Genomic DNA, 24,036 nt, shown 5'->3' with positions numbered 1-24,036 from the left:
TCCTGGCAGAAGAGCCGTCGTGCCTGGGATGCGCTGTTTCATCCAACTCAACAGGTTCAGCACAAGTCAGTCCAAAGCCTCTATATTATTTTGGTAAAATTAAGAAGTTGCAGCCCAAATGTAACAAGTTACGCAGTAGGCATTAGCTATATCAGTAAAATAGATTTCCTATAGGTATGCTGCAAGAAGAAGAATGCTTTCTTCCAACTGTTCAATGAGGTAGGAGAGTAGTTAGTGAAGAGCAATTGCAGCACAACACCAACATCTGAAAAGAATGCTTCATTGCCAAACGGTTCCAACTTTCTGGTGTCAAGTTGCCAGTGTTATGACCAGCTTGTGTCAAGGGTAGGGTTCTGATTAGCCTTAACTCTTTTCTCTATTTTTCTGATTAATGTACTTACAGGGAGATACTGTGTTAAATCAGTCTTCACTCCAGCACCCTACTCATTCTATTGGCTCTTCTCCACGCTTAGTGGTGCCTGAAGTCATCTTTGACCACAGGTGGCCAGAGTTGTCCACCAGAACTCCCCAATACACCACTATTGCAGAGGAGAGCCCATCAGTGCTGTGTAACATCTTTAAAAAAATGTTGACTAAGAATATCTTTCCTGGCATATGTGAGGGTTTCTACATGCCTTTTCCACAGCCACCCAATCGTAACAAATTGTATTAGTTGCAACTTGTGTTACCCAAACTTGGAACTCAGTTTTTTGAAATTGCAAAATACGTGGGATGAAATTGTACTCAGTAAAATAATTTCAGCTACTTTCAAATATCAAGTTCTCCCTACTTGCTATTATTAACACACCCAAATCTTCCATAACCTGCAAATTTCACTGGCAAACTACACTACTGACCTTAGCTTGCCTGGCAGCCTACCTCCTTGTTGCTCCCTTTCAGATAGCTCCTCATTCACTGTACGAACACTCTCTTTTCCCGTAGCAAGTCCTAACCTTGCGTGTGGTACCTTAGCAAATGCTTTGCCAAACTCCCAAAAGACCCCCAAAGTATCCTGCTCCTGGAGGCAAAAGCATAGTTCCTTTCCACGAGCTTACAAAATCTTCTGACATATTTACCTGTCTTTATCTGAGACTAAAACTATTTTGCCTTTTGTTCTAGGTAGTTGCATGGAAATTTTTATTATCTTTGAAGTATATTACAAAGTTGCACAAATGTTGAGGTTCAGATTAATAGGTTTTCATTGCTTAGCCTATTTTTTCTTTCCTCATTCTGCCTTCTTTGATATTATTCTTAATAGATAAATGGTTGGGGCTGCAATACATTAATGTTCCCATTTACGAGTTCAAATGATATCGCTAGACCAGCTAAGATGACACAGAAGAGGACAGAAAATGATAATTAGATTTCTCCACATATCTGGTTCTTAGGAGGTAATTACAGTTCTCCAAGTCATCACATACCAGCCCAGTTATATAATCCTGTTTTGTTTGTTAAACTTGTTTGAGAGCATTTGACTTGAGCTTGCTTTCTTTCTTAGTCATCTGTATCACGCCTAGAGTAGCAAGCCTTTGAAACACGTATACACACACACACTCTCAGTCATAGAGGTGTAATACGTGTTACACCTACCCTCCCCTGATCTCCCATTAATATCATCTTTTTGTCTGTCAGCAGGGAGATGAGTATGAAGTCAGTCATGGGAGTAAGAGAAACAAGGAGGAGGAAACCCGGACAGCTGCACATGGTTTGTTTGTCCAGGGATTTTTCTTCTTCCACCCCCCACCCCTTCTCCACTCCCTCTGGTCTAATCCCTAAAATGAGAAACCTCTTATTTTATTGTTCCAAGGACTGTCTGGTCAATGCCAATGTAAATTTCCCCTTTCTCAATGAATAATACAAGGTATAAGAAAACTTACAGGCTTAAAGGAAAGATCACACTATTGGAATACAACCAAGGCATAGAGTTAGGCATCTCTTCCTGGCCACTGTACCCGTTTCTCCATCAGGTAGGCAGAAAATAACAATTCCTTTCCTCCATAATGACATCTAATAGAGGTTTCTGAAACTTACAGACCTTTAAATAGAAGACACCATAGAAACAAATAGTGCTTATTTCTAGTGGGGTAGGGGAAGGTACTCAAGCAAAAGAACGGCAGGAAACTACCTTTGTCACAATTGGACAGCAACCCAATTCTTGCAATGAAAACTCACAAGCTTCCTTTACCCTTACTTGGAAAGAAATACCTACTTTTGTCCTTTACATGAATTCTGATCAAGAAAATTTAAAATGCATGTTCATTAGAACCAGCCAGACACATGGTCAAATTTGCCTTTATTACGGTTTGGTTGATGCACCTTAGGTCTGCATATGAAATTCTGCTGCTTTTTTTTTTTTTCTGATGAGTTTTACTTACTCAAAATTATAGCTATCCTTCCAAATGCTTAGCGACATTTGAGTGCATTAATGCTCACTAATGGCTAACAACTGGGATTCCAAACAGGTGTTTCCTCAGTTTTCTAGATTTCCTTGCATTTTAGGCACTCGTCTATTATACATTCCTTGATCAGATATATGTACCTGAAGTTACTTAATAATTTCCCCTGCAAACAAGCAGAAGAGAAAAATAGGCTTTAGGAAAAACGAGCTCAGACATAGGCACATGATTTGCTTTTTGGTATTTGCAAAACAAATGTTGATTTCTACAGTTCAAGATAATGCACATTAAATCATTCTTCCCTTAGGTCACTATTTTGTAATCAAATCTAACCATGTTAACACTGTAGCTCCAGTACAGTCCATCCAAATTTTGAAATAGATTCTAGAGCTACTCTCTAGAGCTATTCTACATACCAGAATCAGGATTAAAAACATCTAACAAAAAAAATCTGCTGCCTACTCCTTCCCCTCCTTCACACAACATTACTTCTGCTGTGCTTACAAGCCTGGTAATAGTACCGTAACTTAGCATTGCAAGAAGTTCATACTGTAATAGAGCTTGTTATTAGGGAGGAGGAGCTACTGCACAGACAGCAACAGTTGTTTCAGCAATAGATGGTAAAAGGCGTTAAGTGGAAGGAAAGCACATTCTTTCCCTACCCTTGTATTTTCAACATACAATCTTAGAATATAAGAGTTCACAAAGTCCCATGGGTATATGCGCACCACTGGTTTCATCTGAATTGGGAGCACGCTTTTGAAGCGAGTCTCCTCATTTTCTCTACTTACCACATTTTGATTCACAGTGCAGAGAGGTTTCAGGATACATGTTGTTTCATCCAAAAAACATCCGAACTGGAAAATGCATTGCTAACATGCACTTCAAATGCAGTGAGCAGCCTGTTCATAAAGTAGACAGGTCAACAGAAGTAAAACCTCTGACATGCATATAATGCAGGAAGTGTGCTACTCATACTGGGTGGGATGCACTGCTTGCTAATGTAGACAGAGTATGCATCCACTTTCTGTGATTCATTTTCTATCTCTATGAAATTCCTCCATACATGCTGTGCTGGTTTTGGCTGAGAGTTAATTTTCTTCATAGTAGCTGGCATTGGGCTGTGGTTTGGATTTGTGCTGAAATCCGTGTTGATAACACAGGGATGGTTTCATTACCGCTGAGCAGTGCTTACACAGAGCCAAGGCCTTTTCTGCCTCTCACCTCACCCCACCAGCGAGTAGGCTGGGGGTGCACAAGGAGTTGGGAGGGGACACAGCTGGGACAGCTGACCCCAACTGACCAAAGGGATATCCCATACCATATGACGTCATGCTCAGCATATAAAGCTGGGGGAAGAAGGAGGAAGTGGGGGACATTTGGAATTACAGTGTTTGTCTCCCCAAGTAACCATTACGTGTGATGGAGCCCTGCTTTCCTGGACATGGCTGAACACCTGCCTGCCCATGGGAAGCGGTGAATGAATTCCTTGTTTTGCTTTGTTTGTGTGTGTGGCTTTTGCTTTACCTATTAAACTGTCTTTATCTCAGCCCACAAGTTTTCTCACTTTTAATCTTATGATTGTATCCCCCATCCCACCGGCAGGGAGTAAGTGAGCAGCTGCATGGGGCTCAGCTGCCAGCTGAGGTTGAACCATGACACACGTAAACACTCAGGTCTCTAGTTACCCATAGCTGTCCTGTTCTGCCAGTGATCAAGATAAGAAATAGTGAAATCTAAATCAACAGGGTTTTTCTTATAATGGATGCCAATATTCACAGCAGCTTCTAACTTAGCTTGTAGCATTCTGTTGCGCCCCCCCCCCCCAAACTTAGACACACACACAGAGTCCATTTTCAATCAGATAAATACTTGTGTGCAATAATCAAGAAAAGACTCTCAAATCAATAAATCAACCTTGTTTTCAGTCCCACTAAAGTAGGTCACCTATATCAACATTCTTGGTGCCTTGCTGCATTTCTTTCTTCATTAAAGAGGGGATTGAGATTGCCCTGCACTGTAGCCAGAGAACAGCAACCACACCACTGCTATTGGTACACTTGGGGCATGCAGGATGGTTTCCCCTCTGCCTTGGAAAATAACTTATTCTTTAGCTTATGTCATATTACATGGTTAGGACAGATCTTTGCAATTGCCCAAGAAAGCCCTAGCCTCTGGAAAATTGGAATCAAGCAAAATAGAGTATTTGTATAAAAGGTGATAGCAACAGAATCACAGTTTAGACCATCAGTATTAAACAAGTTGAAAGCCATATCTAAAACAGAAGAGTTTTGTTATGTTTTCTGAAATGAATATTTAGGCAGGGAAAAAAAGAAAGTTGATCAAAGCCACTGAGGAAACCAGACATTTGCCCCACCGCTGCTTGCTGTTTCTGAAATCACTTAACCTGATAAAGAGCTTTAAAGTCACAGAGCTCAAGCTAAAATAAGTATAAATCAGTTAGGACTCACCAGAAATATCATCACTATTACAATCAGAAATTGGTTCATGGTACTGCCCGTGTTATTTGAACTGAATTAGCCCTGCCTTTCCAGAATGCCACTGAGCCCTTCCAACAAACACGACCCCAGGAACCCCAGCTAGCTCTCCCAATATACCATCAATCCATTGGTACCTTCTGCCAACCACTACCACTGGGTACTTGGAAAGGGAGAGTGACGTACAGTTGCTGCGTTTCTGACATTTACTCACCAAGAGCCTAACTCCAAATATGTCATGTGTGTGTTTTTGTTTCCAAATGATGCTTTCCTGAAACCCATTCTTTTAAGCTGACATCTGTTCCTCCACTGGATTGCATTACATGAAATCCCCGTGTATTTACCAATTACTCACACATGTACAGCTCATGAAGTTTTCCATGCAGAAGGCAGAGGCTTTGGAAAAAAAAAACCAAACTCAAACCAAAAAACAAATGGGAAGTAGTATAGTGGTATTTCCAATGCAGATTACCCCCGCCCCCTTTTTTTTTTTAAAAAAAATAAATTTTACCTGCAGTATGTTTACAGCATAACTGTGGTGGAAGTTTCTTATTGCTCTTCAGTTTGGCCCCTGAACAACTGTATTTCCTGTTAGAGTATGTCTCAATACAATAAATCAGTTATTCTACTACTTTTTTCCTTGTTAGTATTATTGGTCATGGAAAGATTTTTTTTTTATTCTAGTGAAAACTAGTCAAGTAAGTTTACTCTAACAAAAAAAATCAAACCAAACCATTTTGACCATAATTTCCCCTTCAAAATAATTTATGAAGCAGTACCTCTTGGTCTTTTATTTATATAAATTATACAACTACTATAGTTTTTTTTAGACAATGAGATGAGTCTGTATTTAGTACTTCAATCATCGTTCGCAGGGTTGGAAAAGTCTCTGATACTGATGGTAGGCTCTTGTAAGAAGGTGAAATACTGAAAGAGGAGGAAAAAAAATAAAGTTATTTATCTTTTGCTGAGTTTTACGAGTTACCTGAAAGTTACCACATTAGCTTATACTTCTCTTCTCTTGTCCAACAAATTTGGGACCTGAAGTGAAGAATCTGTTGTCCACAACCAGCTCTTGCGTCTCATGTCTCCTCACTCATTATACAGGATGAAAATAATGACTACACAAAAGGGCATTCAGAAGTGGCAGAAGTTAAAGCAAAATTTTACTGCTTTAAGTCTTCAAGCCTTACTCTACCTTACCTGCTATTATTCTTCTACCACATATAAATTAGCCACACAGGTTAATTACCTTTATACTATCACTTCAAATCATTTGGGCTGTGGTTCTACAGATATTTTTCTCACCATCAAGCAAAGCCAACTTTAGCATTTTCTCCATTCTGGCTTATTTCTCGCCCATTATACACCTCTCCTTTGAGCCAGCAATACTATCAGTGGGACTATGCTATGAAATAGTCTCGGTTAAAAATAAATTTTGGTTTTGGGAAGGTTATTTTTAACAGAAATCAGTTTCCTGATCTGGTTTGCTATGGATTCCCACAAATTTTAACAGTACAACTGAGAGGGTCAGAAACACATAGGTAGGGTTGAAATGGCTTAAGCTGACTTTGCTCCCAAGACAGAAGTTCTCCTTTGGGAAAGGTATGTCTTTAAAAAAGAAAAAAAAAAAGAAAAAAGGAGACATGAACAGAGGATTAAGAAAGAAGTTGAGTACATAAATTGGGAGATTTACAGTAAAAATTGTGGGAGTCATAAATATTTTATATTTCCAAGACAACCAAGTCACAATATTTGTGCAGACTACTTTTAATAAAAACCACAACTTGCTACACTGTAGTTTAAAAATGTCACTCCTTAAATGCTGAATTTGACTGCATTTACATGTAGATTTTTAGCCTGAGTCTGACTAAGATGTCCTTGAGCCTTCTTAATAGCCTTCTTCATTTAGGAAGAGATTTTATAGTCTAGTGAAATTCACCAGGCTGAGAACCACTGAGAATGAAGTTAAACAACACTAATCAGTATGAGACATTCAGCACTAAGACATTCAGCACTAACAGCAGCTGCAGAGTTCCTCAGGCTCTCAGAGCATCTCAGGTCGGACCAAACCTCAGGAGATCTGTGATCCAACATCCTGCTCAAAGCAAGGTCAATTGCCAAGTCAGACCAGGGTGTCAGGGCTTTATCCCGTCAGGCCTTGAAAACTTCCAGGGATAGAGACTGCACAGCCTCTCAGGGGGGTCTCAGGATGAAAAGATTATGCTCAGTCTGAATCTCATTTCAACTCATGTATGTTAAAAAAATGCACGAGTTGATAAAAATGCTGAGTAAAAAACTGGCTGAATGTCCGGGCCCAAAGAGTTGCAGTGAATGGAGTTAGATCCAGTTGGTGGCCGGTCACAAGTGGTGCTCCCCAGAGCTCAGAACTGAGGCCTGTTCTCTTTAATATCTTTATCAATGACCTGGACAAGAGGACTGAGCGCACCCTCAGTCAGTTTACAGATGCCACCAGTTTGTGCGGGAGTGTTGATCTGCTTGAGGGAGGAAAGGCTCTGCAGAGGGATCTGGACAGGCTGGATCGATGGGCTGAGACCAATTGTATAAGATTCAACAAGTCTCAGTGCCGGGTCCTGCACCTGGGTCACAACAACCCCATGCAACACTACAGGCTTGGGGAAGAGTGGCTGGAAAGCTGCCTGGCAGAAAAGGACCTGGGGGTGTTGGTCAACAGCCAGCTGAATGTGAGCCAGCAGTGTGCCCAGGTGGCCAACAGCATCCTGGCTTGCGTCAGCAATAGTGTGGCCAGCAGGACTAGGGAAGTGATCATCCCCCTGTATTCAGTACTGTTGAGGCATCACCTTGAGTACTCTGTTCAGTTTTGGGCCCCTCGCTACAAGAAAGACATCGAGGTGCTGTAGCATGTCCAAAGAAGGACAATGAACCTGGTGAAGAGTCAAGAGAACAAGTCTTACAGGGAGCAGCTGAGGGAACTGGGGTTGTTCAGCCTGGAGAAAAGGAGGCTGAAGGGAGACCTTATCACTCTCTGCAACTACCTGAAAGGAGGTTGTAGCCAGGTGGGTGTTGCTTCAAGTAACAAGTGATAGGGCAAGAAGAAAGGGCTTCAAGTAGCGCCAGGGGAGGTTCAGATTGGATATTAGAAAAAATTTCTTCATTGAAAGGTTTGCGAAGCACTGGAACAGGCTGCCCAAGGAACTGGTTGAGTCACCATCCCTGCAAGTATTTAAAAAGACATGTAGATGTGGTGCTTAGGGACATGGCTTAGTGGTGGACTTGGCAGTACTAGGTTAACAGTCGGACTCGATGATCAATTCCTAAACAGTGTTAAAAAATACACTGAATCATTTACTAAACTCATAATTTCTAAGTAACACTTTTAGCATAGGTTTAAACTTTACATATAAAGTCTTTCATATTTTATTTCCCCCTCCATTTGAACAAGAAGATTTACCTTTTTAGGTTCATCCAGCTCCTTGCTATTTTGCTAAAAGCTTCAGACCCTGGTGCTGTCATTGCTTCAAAATCAACCAGCTGAAAATGCAAGAAAATAGACAAGATCTTAAGAAATTAGAGATGTTTTAAGTTCTCTAATTTCAAGAAGTTAATCCTCAAATATTCTTAATGTATAAATTCAACTTTAAAAACACATCCTGCCTTTGTGACAAAATCTAGTTAGTTATTTTTTTATCTCTTAACAAGATGTTTATACCAATGAGTCAGTGCCAGAAAATATTGACTGTCTTCAGCCCTTTATTACAATGTCCAAATAAAATGGGGATATTTCTCATTTCTACATAGTGTATGCTGCAAAATATCGTATCACGATTGGTAGATTTATATTGGACTTTCCAGGCATTCTGTATTACTTCTTCTGACGGTGGGTTTTCAGACAAGTTTGACTACATATTGCCAAGGACTCTGTGCAACTTGTTACGTACAGCTGAAAATAAGTTTTCAGCAAAACAATGTTCAGTCAATACCATTGGTTCAGTAGTAATGAAACATTTAGGCTGATATGTTCGTGCTTCAGTGAACTTTGGCTGAATTCAAGGGTTCTGAGAGCATGCTACCTGTATTCCTGGCATCCAGACTACTCAGTCCCTCATCACCAGTTTGGAAGTCAGCATGCAGGCCAGGCACTAAAACACTCTGTGGGTCTGTGCACCCCACCACAACCAACACTGGAAGCTACACTTGGTCGTGGCTACTGACTGACCTGCCAGGCAATAACAGGATTCTTGACTACGGAACATCTTTGTCTTCAGAGCAGCCTGATAATGCATGCTGTCATAAGCTTGGGACCAGAAATACCCTTCTAAGGAATCGGGGGGGGGGGGGGGGGGGGGGGAGATAAAAAAATTCCCAGTTTCATTCAACTGGGGAAAACAATTTCTTCCAGCTGGTGAAAACTTTCCTAGAATACTGTTTTTTTCCAATTCAGGCACTCTGTTTCAGGAAAACCCCTCAAATGTTAAAGTGTCCTCAAAGCTTCCTCTAAGTCAGAAATCCCGCTTTTTAGTAATCCTGAAACTCTTCTTGCTTGCATACAATCAGTAAGCAAAATGCACTACCCTATTAAGTCCTAAGATGATGCATAAGAAAACCCACATAAGTCTTTTACCTTAGCTTGAACTCCCACAGAACAATGAAGTTACCAGCTTAATGGCATACTGAAAAGGAAGCTTTCTTGCTACTAAGCAAGTGAAGTTTGCTCTTAAAAGCTACTAGGAGTTCATTGTACAACTTTGATTCTCACTGGAATTTTACTGATTCTTTTGACAATATGTTAGAGAGAGACGTGCTCTCCTTTCATGCTGAAAAGGTTACACAGCTAACAGACCAATAGTTGAATAAAGGGAAACCCTTTGTTGAACAAAATGGTATAATATTCAAATGTAGTCACTTAAAAACTAGAACTTATTTTAAATTAAGCAGAATACAGAGAGGGAAGAGAAATCAAGAGAAGTTGCAAATACATTTCTGCTTACCAAGCCCTAAATGCTCTGGAATACATTGAGGGCAAAGACAGAAAATTTTTGCTGTTTGCCAGAAGAGTCACTAATTCTGCCCAAGTATTCTCAGAACCATCCTCAAAGAAAGCTGGAAAGAGCAGCTCAGCACGCTAGGAGATGCTTCAGTTACAAATATGTAATTATTGTGGGACACAAACTGCTACAATTTGACTAACCACAATTATTGCACATACTATCTCTAATTCTCACCTGTTGTCAGAACAGTAATGAAATTTTCAAAACTCAGGCTGCAAGACACCATAGTATGCAGCTAATCCATTTCCAGTAAACAAGTGTGCAACTTCTGTTCATTCTTACAGCTCCTTCCTCACATTTACAAGTATTACTTCCTCCATCATAACTGAACCAGTCTATTTTGATACTTGCCTTGCCTTTAGGGATTTTTCCTGATACTTCTTTTCCACTTGCCATTAGCGCTCCCATGATCACTGAATAAGCTATCACACTTAAAAAAAAAAATCAAAACCCACAAATAAGTATAGTAAAAGTCTTTCCATAATGTTATTTTAGACTACAAAACAAATAAAATATAGTGCTGTTTCATAGAAGGCTGGTAAAAATTACTGTGCTAGTTACTTTAAAGTGTTTCGTACTTGTTTTTACTTCTAAAATAAAGTGAAATCACTGTTACTTTTCAATGTCACTGGAATGAAGTTATGATCCTATGGAGTTTAACTACTGAAGAAGAGCACTGTTTCTAATGTAGCCAGAATTGTAATTTTAGACTTACGAGTTCTTAAGTCTCCACAGAGCTGAAAACAAAGCAAACTCCTGTTCCCAGGACACTTAGTTGTAGCCCAGAAGAGTTTACAAACTCTACTGCAACACAGCTAGAGGCACTGTAAAGCTGTTCAGTTACTTAATTTTTTTACATTTAACTTAATTTTTTTATTGTGAAAATCAGACAGAATTTCTGTTAATTTTTACATTCTGTAAGATAAAGTCAAAGTCTGATTATAAAAATGAAGTCTCAGGATTCTTAAAATTTTATTTTCTACTGAACTGTGTTTAATAAGCTTAAAGATCTTAAGTGCTTTGTGGAACAGACATTCATAATAGTCTTAGATGTAGCCAAGTTTGAATTAAAATTTCACTTGAAGAAATCTGCAACATGTGGGACTTTATTCTAGAGTTTCATTTGGTGACCCTAACAGTTGCAAGAAATTACTAAAATAAATATTTTAGTGTATTTTATTAAACAGAGTTATCACAAAATATATTTCATCTTAAATACACGTTTCGGTAAAGTTTGAGTGAAATTACAGTGGTGTAACATAACATAGATTAGGAACCCAAGCATTACAATTTAAAAATGACACTTCTCAATCTGTGAGCTGAAGTCTATAAAGACTACTCATCATTTTAAATATACATGCAGCTATGAATAGTTACCATCAGCAATTACAAACTAGCTTTTAAAACAGTAATAAGTCAGTACCCATCATTATAGCAGCACAAAATGTGAGACTCTGCAGGACACACTGCTCAACCCAAAACTTAAGCTCTTTTTATATTAAAAAAAAATATTAAGATACTGCAACACATGGACATTTTACAGCTTGCATCCAAGACAACAGACATGATAAAGACAATCACTAACCTCGATCCTCTTGAAAGTGGCATTAAATTATAGAAGTAATAAACTAATGATAGGATCAAGTTGCAAACAGCATCTACTTCCTAAGCAAGAGGAAAAAAAAAAGTGAATTAAAGATAGTTTAATAGTCAGGTAATACCATATAAAGGAACACACATTGTAAAGTCTTACAGTACTGTGATTGTTTTTTTAAAGAATCATTTCAAATGTGAAAAATGTCAAGCTGAGAAGTTGAAGTCTGATTAACAGATGTTTAAGCAAATTATTTTGTTATACTTATAAAATTTAGGTGAAACACAGTTCATCTACATTGTGTTAAAGGATGAAAAATGGAAAGCACAAGCTCAAATACAGTCAACTTCTCATTGCAATAGAAACCAACACAAACACAATTCTAGCGCTTCTCAAGAATTCGTGCTACTTCTCGTCTTACATGTAGCCACCATGAGCCGAATCCTAAGTACTGCTTATAAGGATGATGAAACAGTGAACACAGGCTCATGAGAAAAATAAAGAAAATAAGGAGTGGAGGTGGGGAGGAAAGAAGGAAAAAAGAAAAAAGGAACAGACTGTGATATTGAGACCTTGTCTGGGCACTCTCTATTACGGCAGCAAAGCATAGCAAATTTTAAAGTAACAGATAGAATGATGGCAACTTCTTATGGTATTTGTCATAATTGAGTTTAAGCAAGCAGTTGGTTTTATTACTTAAGATCTCTGTCAAAAATTATTAGAACAGTGACTGTTAAACAGAAGGTATAAAACCACAATAGAATTTCATCAAGGAATTAATAATTTCCATTAAAAGAGCCTTACCCCCAGCTCTGCAGACAGAATTAGAATTTTTCCTTTAGCTGTTAAATCCTTATATAGTGCATCTATTTCTGCATGATACAGCTGTGTTCTCTCTTCTGTTGTCTGAGTTTCTACCGAAAATAGTATGTTCCCCACTCTATCAAGTAGATGGAAAAAAAAAAAGTAAGAAATTTTTTGAACAGAACTTGATGCATAATCTAATATTCAGGGTAAGTTACAAATGTACTACAGTTAAATATCACATCATAACCTTCTTCCTATAATTTTTCCTTAAGCAGGAGATTATGTGCATTGCTCTCCTTTTAGTTAAAATAAATAAAAACATCACTGAATTAAAAATGTTTTGTCACATTGTAAGTTTGTCTGAAAGATGACAAAGATTGCTGTCTAATCACAAATGAAGTATTTCCACTGAAGAATACCTAACAAGCATCAGTGTTTCTCTTAAAACGTAGATAAAAAATAAGAAATATGAAATTTTTAAAATATCTTCATGGGCTTGAGATTTTTGTATAGAATGTAAAGTCTAGTTTTGTTAACTTTTAAACTATCAAAATGGAAATGTTTTGGTATAAAAGCATAGTTACAAACTATGGATCAAAACAAACTGACTGATACAGAACAAAGTTTGTGGAGAACAAAGTTAGACCATTTCACTGACACCAAAATGTTTTCCCCAAAACCATGAGGCCATATATTTACTGCTATTTCACTGTATATAGGCACATGATTTAGAACATAGAATTAAAAACCAAGAGATAAGTTAACATTTTAGAAAAGAAGTTTGGCTTCCATGCCACTCATCAGAAGCACACAAATTTTGGGAAAAATTCCAATGCACAGAATTATAAATCCCATAAGCCAAAGTTTTTAGTTAGCAGTAGGACAGAGCTTCTGAGCTTCAGATTAATGCTCATTCTTCAGGAAAACAAGGAGCCATAAAGTGAGAAATCTACTATCGCACCCAAAGAGTGGCCCAAAGCCTCCTGAATGTATCCTCATATATTCTGGTACTATTTAAATCGGTATTTGCAGATAGAAGATCTGCAAACATCTCAAAAATAAACATAAAAAAATGCCAAAAATCCAAATAGAAAAGAGTCTCCTCCATTCTTAGATTACAGAAATTTTCACTCCATTCAGGACTTTTCAATCACTATAACAAATAAGGTCTCGCAACAAGAAATCTATTTAGCTATGGATAAAGACTGAGATTTTTGAAATTTTTCTCCTTTAGGCATTTTATAGTCTAAGATGAATAACAAAGTCTCTCTTCATTTTTGTGCTATATGCTAGAGAATCATATCTCAACTGGGCCTACTCCATCAATGTTATCCATATTCCCTCTTTGTTAGGGAACACAACAGAAATCAGAAGTCCTCGAACAAATTTTTTAGTTATTTACAAAAATGCCACTAGTGAAAAACAAAATCCACTTTATGCAAGTAGAGCTGGAATTTGAGAAGATGAATTGCTAGTATTTCATCATTACTTAATGTACCTGAACCCCTGAAAAGAGCAAACATACTTATCTCCTGTTATTGTAATTGTGAACCCATCATATTCTTTCCCTTGATCCTTGAGGCTGGGGACTTTTGTGTTCACAGTAAACCCATCTCTTGTTTTACTGTTAAACTGCTTTCAAAAGAAAAAAAATATTAGAGTGAACAGAGACAGATTGCCTAGCTATTGTTTTGAAACACATAAAATACATGGAGCAGAAATGAAAATGGACAAACTGAAGGAACAAGACAGTTACTGTCAACTACATTATTTCATTTATCCTTTATTTCCTACTGAACAGAAATCACAAATACTGAATGAGGCATATTGACATTCAACTTTATATAGCAAATATAAAGCAGCACTGTTTATGAAAAGCTACTGTACAAAGCAGTTTAAGTTGTACCGATTTCTCCCCAAGTTGCATGTTGATAGTAACCTTTTGGTGTAACAATGTAAATGCAAAAAGCAGGAATTTGAGAGCCTGTTTTATGTTTACACTAAGAAGTAGCTGCATTAGTCTAAGTGTGGATTCCAGAATACAGCTCACAGCAACAATTCCTTTAACTGTGATACAGTTTCAATGTTTATCCTCATCAGAAGGAAAAAAAAAAATCACAAAGTTTAAGAATTTTACAAAGCTACATTATCTAAGTGTAATACTGTAGCCAAAGAGTTGTATAAACCAGGCAAAACTGTATTTAAGTAAAGCCAAACTCCCAGCTTTTGACATACAACATTTCCCAGCTACCCAAATAACCAAACTACATCAATATTAGCAGACATTCATTTTATACAGGCACTATTAATGACTATTATGCAATAGTGTTGAATGAATTACTCAGGCAATTATTTATTTTAAGATAGAACTTGTGATCCAGGACGTTTTGTTTAAAGACACTGCATTTATTTTAAAGAAACAAATCTAAAAGCCTCTCATGAGAAACAGCATTCCACTTTGATACAATTTGGAATGGGATACAGGAAATTCAAACCAGAACAAAATGTACAGGTTATGAAAACCAGGAAAAATATTTGCTGCCAGTTAAGACATTTATTTTGAAATAAGTCATGTAGAGTCCACTCTGCTGATATACTTTCATCATCCTCTTGGAGTAACCTATATTTTTAACTCCACTAATAGCATTTTTTCTGGCCTACAATTCAACAGTAGCCATATTAGGTGCTCTACAGGGCCCTGTTTGCACATTTGTGTGTCAGTAGGGAACACTTAATTGTCTGTCCACCCCAACATCTACTACCTCTTCATCACAACTTTTTGTTTAGGTTCAATTAGCATCCACTTGGCTTCATCTTTCAAGGCCAAGAACAAGACAGCAATATAAAAAGGGCCTCCAAAATTATGGTATGTTCTTTGAAGACACTTATATTAGCAAAACATATATAAAAAAAACCCCCAACACAGAAATATGTAGTGCTTGAGCCATGTAACTTCTGTAAAGATATCTGTAGTGCACAAGTGAGTGAGCACTACTACCTTGAACAAACCCAGCCAGTCTATCAGTAGTAGAAGCAGGAATGTATCTTCAGGGAGCTCTGTTCTACAGCAATCCATCAGCTTTGCTTAGATATGAAATTGCAATGTGGACACACCCGATAAGAAAGCAATGAGTTTGTCTCTAGAATAACAATTTCTTCCTAAATTTTATTCTATTCTAAATAAAATCCTTCCAATCCTTTAAAAAGAAATACTCTGTAATAGTGTTTCCCTCAAACCAGGGAGGTTTGAGTGGAGTGGGGGAAGACCTGTTACTTAAACCCAACTCTAGCCTTACTACTTAAGAGTATAAATCATTTTATACATCATATATCCAAAGCCTTTCTATGAAGGCCACCACCAGCAAGAAGAAAACCTGCAGGTTTCCCCACTCCTTTACTGACACTCTTCCAAAGCAAAACCACGTAAACCAGTATTTCATTTCAGATTAGCTATCAGTCACTAAGGGCAACTATTCCCCATTTCCCCCTGCCAGCCCCACCACATACAGACCTGCACCAATGAACCCAAGGTAAAAAGAACTTCCGTGTTCCTAATCTTTCAGAGACACATCTTCAGTTTCTTCCTTCATACTGTACAGGCATACTGTGAGCTCATCGTGGGGGACCTGACAACAAACCCTCCAGGTTGATAAGGCTGGCTTCAAAAGAACTACGTTAAACATTTTGTTTTCCTGTCATTTCTTTACCAACTCACAGCTGGGCCAAGCCTTTCAAACACACATCACGTGTCTGCATATATCAAAGGGAAGGTCATACCCTACATACGCAGATTTGAAATAACCTGAGTTAGTGTTTCCAGTTACTCATTTTAGGCTTATACACAATGGTTATATTCCGAGGAACTGTATATCTCCTGGAATACATTTTATTATTTTTATCATAGTTTGAAGTTTTTCTTTAATTTACCTTCATTATGGGAAGAAGATCTTCTACTTTATGTACCTTTTCCAAAGCTTCTCGAACCTCTAATAGTCCTTTTGGATTATTAGCACTGGAAAAAAATTAAATATGGAATCGTAATGGTTGAACACATGTAGCACTTCTGGCAATCCATCGAGCTTTAACCTAATTAGCCATAGTGGAATGAGTTATTGAAAGTTAATTATTTCTTTTCTGAAAAATAGTTCCTTCATACCTGGCCACATGCTCTCCTATTCTTCAAAAAGTAATTTCCTCCTATATCAGCTCAGCTTATTTTTTTCAGCTTCAAACCTCTACCCATTTGATATTGGCCACTCTAAAGCATTAAACAGTGTTTGCATGAGTGCATGGGCAGCAGGTTGTTGATGAAGAAAGATGGAAGAAAAATACAGTTAGTGTTAGAAATATTCTTCTCAAAATATATTCATCTGTGTAGCCTCAAAGGTATGTACAGATATACTACAGATGTAGGCACAGCTGGACCATCAAGAAACATATTGAACTAGTGCTCTAATATTTATTAATTTCTGTACACTCAGATTTTAAAGAACAGAATTATTTTAAAAATCACAGCACAAATTGCTCTGGTTTAAGGTCAAATGCTGCTGGCTCACTCTGAAAAAACTTTCTCCCAGTAGAGGAAAGACCTCCCAGTTACTACAGAACTTACGTGTCTTCAGTAACTATCATAAGTTTTCTAACACTTAAATGTTTTCAACTCTTAGAAGGATTTTCTGCACTTTCATTTTTGATATTTAAGTAGCATAATGCAATTGAAAAACAGAACTCAATATTTAATAAAAGTTACAAGGCCAAAGCCTTGTAACCTTATAACCCTAGAGGGTTTAAAGCTAAGAGAGTTTCTTAATTTTTAACATTATCAGAACACTGTTGCCACAAGTAAGCCACAAGTGGGGAAGAGATTTTATTCATTAAAAAAAATGATCTAAGTTTGAAACAGATGCTAACATAAATTTTCAGATTACCTTTAGTCACATTCTTTCATTCAAGATTCTACAACTGTCTTCTGTTCCAGGACAAAGTCTACCAACCCATCTACATAACAGGTAGTAAAGATTCTCTGCTCTTTTAAAACTACTTGTCAAACACCAGTTTTAATTAAAATTACCTTCCTTTTCTGTTTTTTCCTCACTCCTACTATTTAAGAATTTTTTTCTCAATATTCAGATAAACTGCACTCTATTCTACCAGGAGGAAATCTAACTTCTTTAATAAATCTTATTTTTTGAATTAATTGAGCCCCACTCACGTCAAAACTGTGGGTACAAATTCCACACTGTTATTAATTTCTAGCTATACTGTAATTCACAATTTTTTTTCTTATTAGTTTAAGTTTCTTTACAAGGCAAGAACAAGATTTTGCATTTCCAATAGGAAATAAGATAATCATAGATACTAAGAAAACCAGAGCTTACTAAAACTAAGAAAATATCCCTCAGACTTTCCAAAATAAGTAGTGTGTAAGTTTCAAATCAGTGTTACCAGGGGACTGAAGCAGGGGGGAAAAAAAAAAATCAGTAATTTACCCATGATAAACAAGGATCCTATCTTTGATAAAATGAAGAATTTTCTCAAAATATTCCAGGTACCGCATGTTAATGACCTGTCCCCTACAAAGAAAAGGAAAAAAGGTTTTTATAAAGTCTTATTTTTAAACCCAACATTCCAGGGCTAAGACTCAAATATCACTCATTAATATTTGAACAGAATTTTATTCATAGATGCTTTGTAAATTTAAGGAATGAACTAGAGGTTTGTCTGAATTGGTAAATTGCTCATCCCCCTTTTTGAATATAGCTTCCATAGTGAACTTGCAAAAGCTCACGTATCATTAGTGTTGCTGTTCTCTGATAAACTACGCTTCATGCATATTCCCCCATTTTCAGTGTGCCCACGTCCAGTAAATCTTATCTCTGTGATAATTATCAATTTGTACAAGGTCATAATCTTTCTTAGTTACTTACACTCATAGATCTTGCAGAACTAGGAGAGAATTCTCAATCTGCACATTTATTTACTTTGAGAACCAACACTCTCCAGTTTATGTATTTGCCAATATATTTACTGATCTGCTCTGACAGGCCACATACATTTTTCTTTATTCACCTACGTCCCTCTATATTGAAGTAATTTTGCTTTGACTCCTTACAGTTACAAGTAGTAACTGTTAAACAAAAACATCAAAAAGGTCTTGTTTTTTCCCTTGCACTACTAAGGAAAAAAATATACATTAAAAACTTGGTAGAAACCTGCTAGGATTATAACCACTCTGAGAGGAAAAATTACATACCATTATTGCATTTGTAGGAGTCCTTCCTCTTCTCCCAGTCTACAAAACAAGATTTTATAAAGCAAACGTTATCGCTCTCTGAGGAAGCGAAACCACTGTCAATCACAGGAAGGTGTGTACACCTAGCTTTTTTCCCCACTCTAAGTGATTTTCAGCAGCTTAAGTCCCTTTCTAATGTCAACAGTCTCACTTTTGTAGGCCTAGTCTCAGAATAATGGCAGAATCAGGCTTTAAAAACCTGAACAGATTAGAATACATATACATATCTGCACATAGGAAAGGGAGGTAGGGAAAGCGGAAGGATGAAGACAAATCTATATTCATAATTTGCCCTTGTTGTACGTCCCATCATTTTCCATCTGTATGAAAAAAAATAAATCTGTACAACAGGCAGAAGCGTGTCAGTGTAAGGAATTACATTTTCCTTTAGTAGCACCTTGGAAAATACATCCAAACCATACCTATCATTCTCTAATGCCATCTAGAAGCAGTAGTACCATAAAAAGACTTTTGGTGGCTGGTCAGAAGTGATTTGTGTTTATTCCCACTCTTTCTCCTGGTTTAATAAATACTACCATCAAGAATTCAAGAGTAGCAGTGTTCCAGAAAATGTCTTCATTTTTTTAATAATCATTAATGTTTAGCTGATACCAAATCCTTGTTTTGCATATGAAAATAAATTAAGCTTTCAAAAACATTTTCTCTACTTCAAATGAAACTTGGTAGCTTTGATCATTTAAGCCAGAAAGGAGATAAGCCAAAGTCACACTCGTCTATAGATCCATGAAGAAGTAGTGACAGCCAATATATTTGCATCTTGAGAATGCTAAGATCTGGAAGCCTATCAAACATTGTGAAGCACCAGATGTTTCTCATACACCTTTAACGAAAGGTCCCCAAATTTACTCAAAATAAACAAAAATATTTTTGTTTTCTGACACACTCCAAACATTTTGCCACTCTGGAAAAGAAACATTAATTCAGCAGTCACTGAATGCTAGTGCCTCCATACCAACACATTTGACAGGAATCACTGAACAATAATGGACTTTAAATGCAAAGAATTCTGAGTAACGAAAAAGGTTATGTTAACAGCTATCTAATCCAAATATTTGTGCACACAGAAACTCCTGGTATACTACTTGGACCAAACAAAATCTAGAGACAGTTTGAGCTCAGTGTGACTAGATCTGTTACGAATACTAAAAGAACACCCAACTACTATTGTTACACTTCTCATTTGACTGAAGAGCTTATATCTTTGTATATTTAATAGCCATGAAGGCTGCCATCTGTCAGCCTAAATAATCTACTATTACACCTGGTCTTCAGGTAGCCATGCTACAGAAAGAATTCAGCTTTAGTCATATAGTTACGAGAATAAATTTCAAAACATAAGCCAAATATAAAGCAATGTATGTCTTCCTGAAAAAGTCAAAAGATCATAAAGTGATCTCAATTATCAACAAGGTGTTAGCTACGTAGCCTATTAATATTTTCAATCAGCAGCCAGTTTAGAGCTGAGTAATGCAAGAAGGAGATAATGGATTATACAGATCCACATAGAGAGTAATTTGTCATTTAGGAATCATAATGGACTAGAGCATGTTTCAAAGTAAAATAAAATAAATTAAAAAAACCCCACTATTACCACTTAATATATTACTTTCTTTTATCCCTCACCTCATGTGAAATCATCAGGAGGGAATCCAAAAGCAGAAACAAATCACTATGGAAAGCTGACCAGTGAAAGCAGCTATCACTTGGGACGCAGAATGATCAAACAAGTACAGCTTTCCAGAATCAGAAAGGATGTAATCACCATCCAGTACTAAAGTATTATCAACTCCTAAGACAGTGGTATTTAGGCTGCTTCAAATCTATTGTTCCTTCCAAAAAAAGTGCCAAATCCATAGTTTTCAGAGAACCACTGCCTAGCTATCAAAAAAGCATGACTAAATGCTGATGAGATCCCCAAAAGTCAAAGCTGAGCCTACCATTCTGAATGTTCATGAAGCTTATTTCAGATTTCTATGAAATCACCAAAACAGCTGGAACAGTAAGTCATGAGTTTTGCTCACATTCTCTGATGAGAGGAAAACAAGTGCAGTACTTTGGCCAGTGCAAAACAGAGTTGCTGACACAGAGATCCTGTACAGGGATGCAATTCCCCCAGATTAACGTCTGTTATTTTCAGCACGGTAATCAAGTGTTGTTACACACGCGTCCTTCTGCCAGCACAGATCACCTAGAAATTACGCTTTTACTCTCCTATTTAAAATAAAATCAGGAAAAAACAGATTATGTATGGAATGCATCTTTGTCTCAAAATACAGATGGTTGTGGTTCCTGCTGCATCATATGTGTTATAAGAGAGAAATGCAGCAACAGCAAAGATGGACAGAGCTTGGAGCCCAAACGTAACACGTGGCTGGAAGACAGACAGATGCCTGAGCGTAAGACTGTTCAAGGAGCAATACATCCTGCAAGGCAACTACTGATCTGCATTGGAGTTTAACACTATATTGTAACCACTCTCTAAAGTAAAGTGGAGGCCGCTAGGGTCCATTCCACAGATCGGAAGGAAGAGTGTGGACAAATTCTCATTAGCCCCTGCATGTGAACATTAGAATATTACTGTTTTTCTCTGCCTGAAATAATTGTTGAGAAGGCTTTGCTTCCCTTAGCCTCCTTTTTTGCAGACATCTTCTCAAAAAAGAAAGAGATATAAAAGCAGAAGGACAGATCAAAGATTCAATACTTCTCATGGTAGAGAGGGAAAAATAAGATGAAACCTGGCTACATACTGACTTACACAAACACACTCTGCTCCTGTGATTGACAGTGATGTTGCCACATTGAATCTCTCACGTTTCCACCAGTTCATGGGAGGTAGCACTGTCATGACTACAATACCCAGTCTTGCAGCATGGGAGAAGATGGAACGTACAACAGCGGTTGAATCTTTTAAATTTTACCTTTGTTTGAAAGTGCAACTTTTACCTTTCACAAAGTTACTTATTTTTTGCTTTACTTTGGCCTGTTTTGAAAACAACAAGAACAACTACATTTTTCGTCTCTACTGCAAATTGCTATTAAAGCTAGTAGAACAGCATTGTTTCATTACTGCTTTGAGAAGCAGCATTTGCAAAAATTACAACTGTGATGAATTTAATCTGATTTTTACATTTAAGGTAATTTGGGAATTAAAAACAGCACATAAAAATATGCATCTTCTGGGTCCTAGTTAGATCTTGTTATAACTCAGTTGTACAATTGAAATTCAGGAAAAAGAGAAAACGCCATGACGGAAAATTTGAGGTGCGCAAACCCCAAACATTCCATTAGAAAATATAAAATAAATATTAAAGCAAAATAATAAGCACATATACATTCAATACTGTAATGTGCTGTTTCATGAACCGTGGGTAAGTTTTAGTGCAGTCCCTTTGTGTGTGTGTGGGAACGCTGTTTGGTAAAGCTCTCATACCTGATTAAGTTAATGTGATTATTGAAACCTCTGCTAAGGCTTCGGGCAGGCATTTGGTCCAACCAAAGCACAGGCTGGTCAGGGTCAGCTATCCTACAAAGACAAAGGACATTAACATCGGCCTACATTTCTCTTCATGCAATATTTTTAATTGAGCTTTGTTCATACACAGAATAATTTTAGGCAAAAGTTAGAATTCAGAGATCATAAAGAAATTTTTCTTGAAACACATGTACAATTTTCGTAAGAAAAAACTGAACTCATAAGCATTTTATGTTGCTGGAGTTTAAACTGTTAGTCTTTGTTAGCCTACGGTGCAATGTATCCTACGGTCTTTCACAGCTTTGCCTCAACCAGAAAATGCTATTCCCAATTCTTTCCCTCTTAAAAAAGAAGAAAAATGGAGTACTTTCAAAAGTACGCTCCTTGTACCTAAACCATCCTTCTCTTTTATCAGAACACTTTCTGGTTACAGAGTAGTAGCAAGTGTTCATTTTCTCCTCTGACTCCAGCCCTTCAGTTAACTGACTAATGAATCATTATTACAACCAACATAATTCTCTCTCTTCTTTTATCATTACCTTCGCCACTTCACAGCAATATCAAACATATCTCTCCACTGCATCAGTCTGGTTTTCCCATTCATCCGAACCTTTGAGTTTGCCCAAGTCCGCTGCACAGCTTGCATTACTTCTAGAGTGGCCAATCCCATTGCTGGGCGGGGGGAGGAGGAGAGAGGGACAAACAACACAAACAGAAAACCAATTACAGCCAAACACTTGTTTTTGTAGAGATAGGAAAGTTAGGTGTTTACAGGAAAAGAATTGCCACCTTCAATAAAATCTGGGAGATCATGATTTCTAGTCCCCAATTAGGTCAAAAAACTGCTGACATAATCATTATTTTAAACTTTTAATCTGATTTTAAATGAACAGAGCATAAAACTAATTTGCAGACAGCAAAAGGTATAGCATTAAATTATCACCACACTAATTTCCCCCCCCACACACACACACACTCACTCAAATTTACAGAGCATTTTCAATGTACCTCTATGTATTCTTTTATTTGGAAGAAATCCTGGTGTCTCATACTGCATCATGGAACCCAGATGATCAGCTACACATATGAGTTCTTGCACCTCAGGCTTATAGGTTTCAAAACTCTGAAATAACACATCTCTTACAGAGGAGAAAAACATGCATCAGACATAACTTGGCAACAGAAGTCCTGAAAGTTACAACACAGATTTGTTTGTCTGATAATCAATACCATTTGTGTGAGAAATACTTGAAAGCAGTATACAGAACATTCAAGCCCACTGAACATACAGACTACACGGCAGTTACACTCAGTACCTCAAATGAAATCCTGGTCTTACTGAATTCAATGGCAGATCTTATTACTGTCACTACCAGTATTTTACCTTCAGACTTGCTCATAATAAGTGATACTAAATCAAGTTCACAGATAATACATTATCCTTGAATGTTACACTCACCCTGAGGAACTTTAACACTAAGAAAAGACTATGTATTGAAACTGGAAGCCTTATTCCCTAACTTCTCCCATAATTCTGTAAAAGCTTCTTGTGCTAAAAAGATGGATTCTATTCCATATACACAAAAGCCATAAATTTTAACTCAGCCATTTTTTTACATAGATAAAGTCAATAAATGAAAATATATCTAAAAACTAGTTTACAGTAGGAGAAATTATTATCTTTCCTTTAGATATATATTTTTGAAGCCTGTTCTAATAATTCCCCTGCTTTGTTGACTGAAATCACCCTCCTCCTAAAATACTGGTTATCTAAATTACTCCGGAGAATATTTTTTCCCAGTGAAACCCAGCTGCCTTAAAAAAATTATTAAGTATCTAGGAAATTACGTGTATAACAATAAAAACTTAACACACAACAAGAAACTGTAATAAGGGTGCTACATAACACTACACTGAGCATCTCAC

At 37.2% G+C, this 24,036-nt stretch overlaps 1 protein-coding gene across 5 annotated transcripts in view; it reads right to left on the bottom strand.

Annotated features, from left to right (window-relative positions):
• Nucleotides 1-5,641: 5,641 nt before the first annotated feature.
• The window catches only part of TTC13 (tetratricopeptide repeat domain 13), a 42,587-nt gene continuing 24,192 nt past the window's right edge, over nucleotides 5,642-24,036 (bottom strand). For 3 of the 5 annotated variants that reach the window (XM_075748660.1, XM_075748664.1, XM_075748662.1), the window contains 11 exons: nucleotides 23,119-23,249; nucleotides 22,650-22,782; nucleotides 22,069-22,161; nucleotides 17,815-17,898; nucleotides 16,253-16,337; nucleotides 13,851-13,960; nucleotides 12,323-12,458; nucleotides 11,510-11,589; nucleotides 10,276-10,354; nucleotides 8,328-8,407; nucleotides 5,642-5,821 (listed from right to left, as the gene is read on the bottom strand). In XM_075748660.1, the coding sequence (XP_075604775.1) occupies nucleotides 5,698-5,821; nucleotides 8,328-8,407; nucleotides 10,276-10,354; nucleotides 11,510-11,589; nucleotides 12,323-12,458; nucleotides 13,851-13,960; nucleotides 16,253-16,337; nucleotides 17,815-17,898; nucleotides 22,069-22,161; nucleotides 22,650-22,782; nucleotides 23,119-23,249 (1,135 nt within the window). In that variant the 3' untranslated portion in view covers nucleotides 5,642-5,697. The remainder of the gene's footprint in view (nucleotides 5,822-8,327; nucleotides 8,408-10,275; nucleotides 10,355-11,509; nucleotides 11,590-12,322; nucleotides 12,459-13,850; nucleotides 13,961-16,252; nucleotides 16,338-17,814; nucleotides 17,899-22,068; nucleotides 22,162-22,649; nucleotides 22,783-23,118; nucleotides 23,250-24,036) is intronic. The other 2 variants (XM_075748661.1, XM_075748663.1) reach the window with 1 other exon arrangement.

This window comes from Balearica regulorum, chromosome 3, assembly GCF_011004875.1.
Source record: "Balearica regulorum gibbericeps isolate bBalReg1 chromosome 3, bBalReg1.pri, whole genome shotgun sequence".
Lineage (NCBI taxonomy): Eukaryota > Metazoa > Chordata > Aves > Gruiformes > Gruidae > Balearica > Balearica regulorum.
The sequence above is the reverse complement of the archived record's forward strand: the minus strand, read 5'-3'. Positions and strand labels throughout refer to the sequence as shown.